Source organism: Manacus vitellinus, unplaced genomic scaffold (genome assembly GCF_001715985.3).
Source record: "Manacus vitellinus isolate BGI_N305 unplaced genomic scaffold, ASM171598v3 scaffold_32_pilon, whole genome shotgun sequence".
NCBI lineage: Eukaryota > Metazoa > Chordata > Aves > Passeriformes > Pipridae > Manacus > Manacus vitellinus.
The window spans coordinates 6,873,704-6,875,505 of NW_021940460.1; the positions used below are offsets into that span (position 1 = coordinate 6,873,704).

At 60.6% G+C, this 1,802-nt stretch overlaps 1 protein-coding gene across 1 annotated transcript in view; it reads right to left on the minus strand.

Annotated features, from left to right (window-relative positions):
- Nucleotides 1-1,796, minus strand: part of SPAG5 (sperm associated antigen 5) — an 8,779-nt gene extending 6,983 nt beyond the window's left edge. The window contains exons 1-2 of the mRNA XM_029961362.1: nucleotides 1,740-1,796; nucleotides 8-1,150 (exon numbers count right to left, since the gene is read on the minus strand). Coding sequence (XP_029817222.1) covers nucleotides 8-1,027 — 1,020 coding nt within the window. The 5' untranslated portion in view covers nucleotides 1,028-1,150; nucleotides 1,740-1,796. The remainder of the gene's footprint in view (nucleotides 1-7; nucleotides 1,151-1,739) is intronic.
- Between the last annotated feature and the right edge of the window lie 6 nt (nucleotides 1,797-1,802).

A 1,802-nucleotide genomic window follows, 5' to 3' on the forward strand; every position in this document is an offset into this window, starting at 1 on the left:
TGGACACAGGGGTCATGCTGGTGCCAGCATCCACGCTAGCCACTGGGGTCTTGCTGGTGCCCGTGACCGCGGTGGACACAGGGGTGACACTGCAGTTGGCATCTTGCTGTGGCATGTGGAGGGGCAGGCTGTGCTGCAGGGATTCCATCAGAGATGGGACATTGAGGGTCTTCTCCAGCCACTCCAGTGGTAACATCCAGGACACAGCACCTGGGGCCAGCTCAGGAGAGGTGACAGGGGCGATGCTTGCCTCAGACCCAGCAGGCTCCAACACACTTGTCCCGATGGAAGCAAGTCCAGGTGGGCTCTGCTCTGGAGGGGCAGGGGCAGGGGACTCGGCTCCCTCAGGGGTGCCTTGGCAAGGCAGAGGACCAGCACTCTTATCTCCAGGAGGGGACTCAGAGGCCACAGGGCTGCAGGAAAAGTCTGGGGGTGCCACTTGCCACCCATGGAAAGAAACATTCTGTGGGGTGGAGCTGGTGCCAGGAGGCCCTGGGGTGCAGGGTCCTATGATAGAGCTGCACAGGGGAGCTTTTATGGCGCTGCCAGGGGACTTAGGAGTGCTGGGCACAGGGATGGAGTTGTACAGGGGAGCTGGCACAGCCTTTCCAGAGGACTCCAGGGTGCTGGGCACAGGAATGGAGTTGCACGGGGGAGCTGGCACAGTGTTTCCAGAGGGCTCTAGGGTGCTGGGGACTGGGATGGAGCTGCACACGGAGGCTGGCACAGTGATGCTGGAGAGCTCCGTGTTGCTGAGCCTCTGGACCAGGCTGAACAGAGGTGCTGGCACAGTGTTGTCAGGGTGCTTTGGGGTGCTAACCTTTGGAATAGGACTGCCAGGGGCCTCTGGGCTGGTGCTGCTGGTGGGCTCCAAGGCACCAGGCATAACGGCGGGATTGCTGGGGGCCTCAGAGGCACCAGGCTTAAGGGTGGGAGTCCTGGGGAGCTCCGAGCTGTGGGGGCCCAGGGCAGAAGTCCTGGAGGGCTCCAAAGTGGTGCTGTTCTGGGGCCCTGGGGTGCAAGGCATTGAGGTGGTGCTGCTGGGGGGGAGCAGGGTAGCACTTCGCAGGGGTCCAGGAGTGCAAGGCACCTTGGTGACTCTGCTGCAGGGGCCCCAGGCACGGGACACTGGGGTGGCACAGTCATGGTCCTACAGGACATTTGGGGGGAAGGGGATGTCAGGGCAGCCGTTCCCCCCTGCACCCAGTAGCCGTTTCCCCAGCCTCCCCATTTCCCCCCACCCCACTGCCCTGTAAGGGTAGAAGACCCTTCCGAAAGATTTTACAAGACTAGAGTTTTCACTTAAGAAACCTTTCCTGCCTAAAAGAGGGATCTTTCCCCACAGGCAGTCTTAATGTTTTCTCCTCCTCCATTCCAGAGAAAAGGTCCCTAATATAAGAAAAGATAAGTCCTACAGACATGTCTAAGGCCCCCACAGAGCAGGGGGCAGGCAGGGATGATAAAAGCCCCGAGAAGAACAGGGGGGAGTGCCTTTTCCCAGGGCCCGGTGTTTGAAACGCCGATAAGGTTAATGTTCTTTTAAGTCTAGCGTTCTCGACTTCGGCAATAATTTTTCCTACAATCCTTCCACTGCCTGGCATTTCGAGGGTACCTGCGCGTTATCTCACTTCACACTCCCGCCCAGTGCCCCCGTACCCCCTATGCTCCGCAGCGTCCCCAGTTCCAGTGCACCCCAGCAGCCCACCCCGTTACCCGTTCGTTACCCGCCGCACACCGACCTTGAGCCGCAGCCGGTGGAGCAGCGGGGTCAGCCCGGTCCGGTCGGCGCTCGGCTGCAGCTG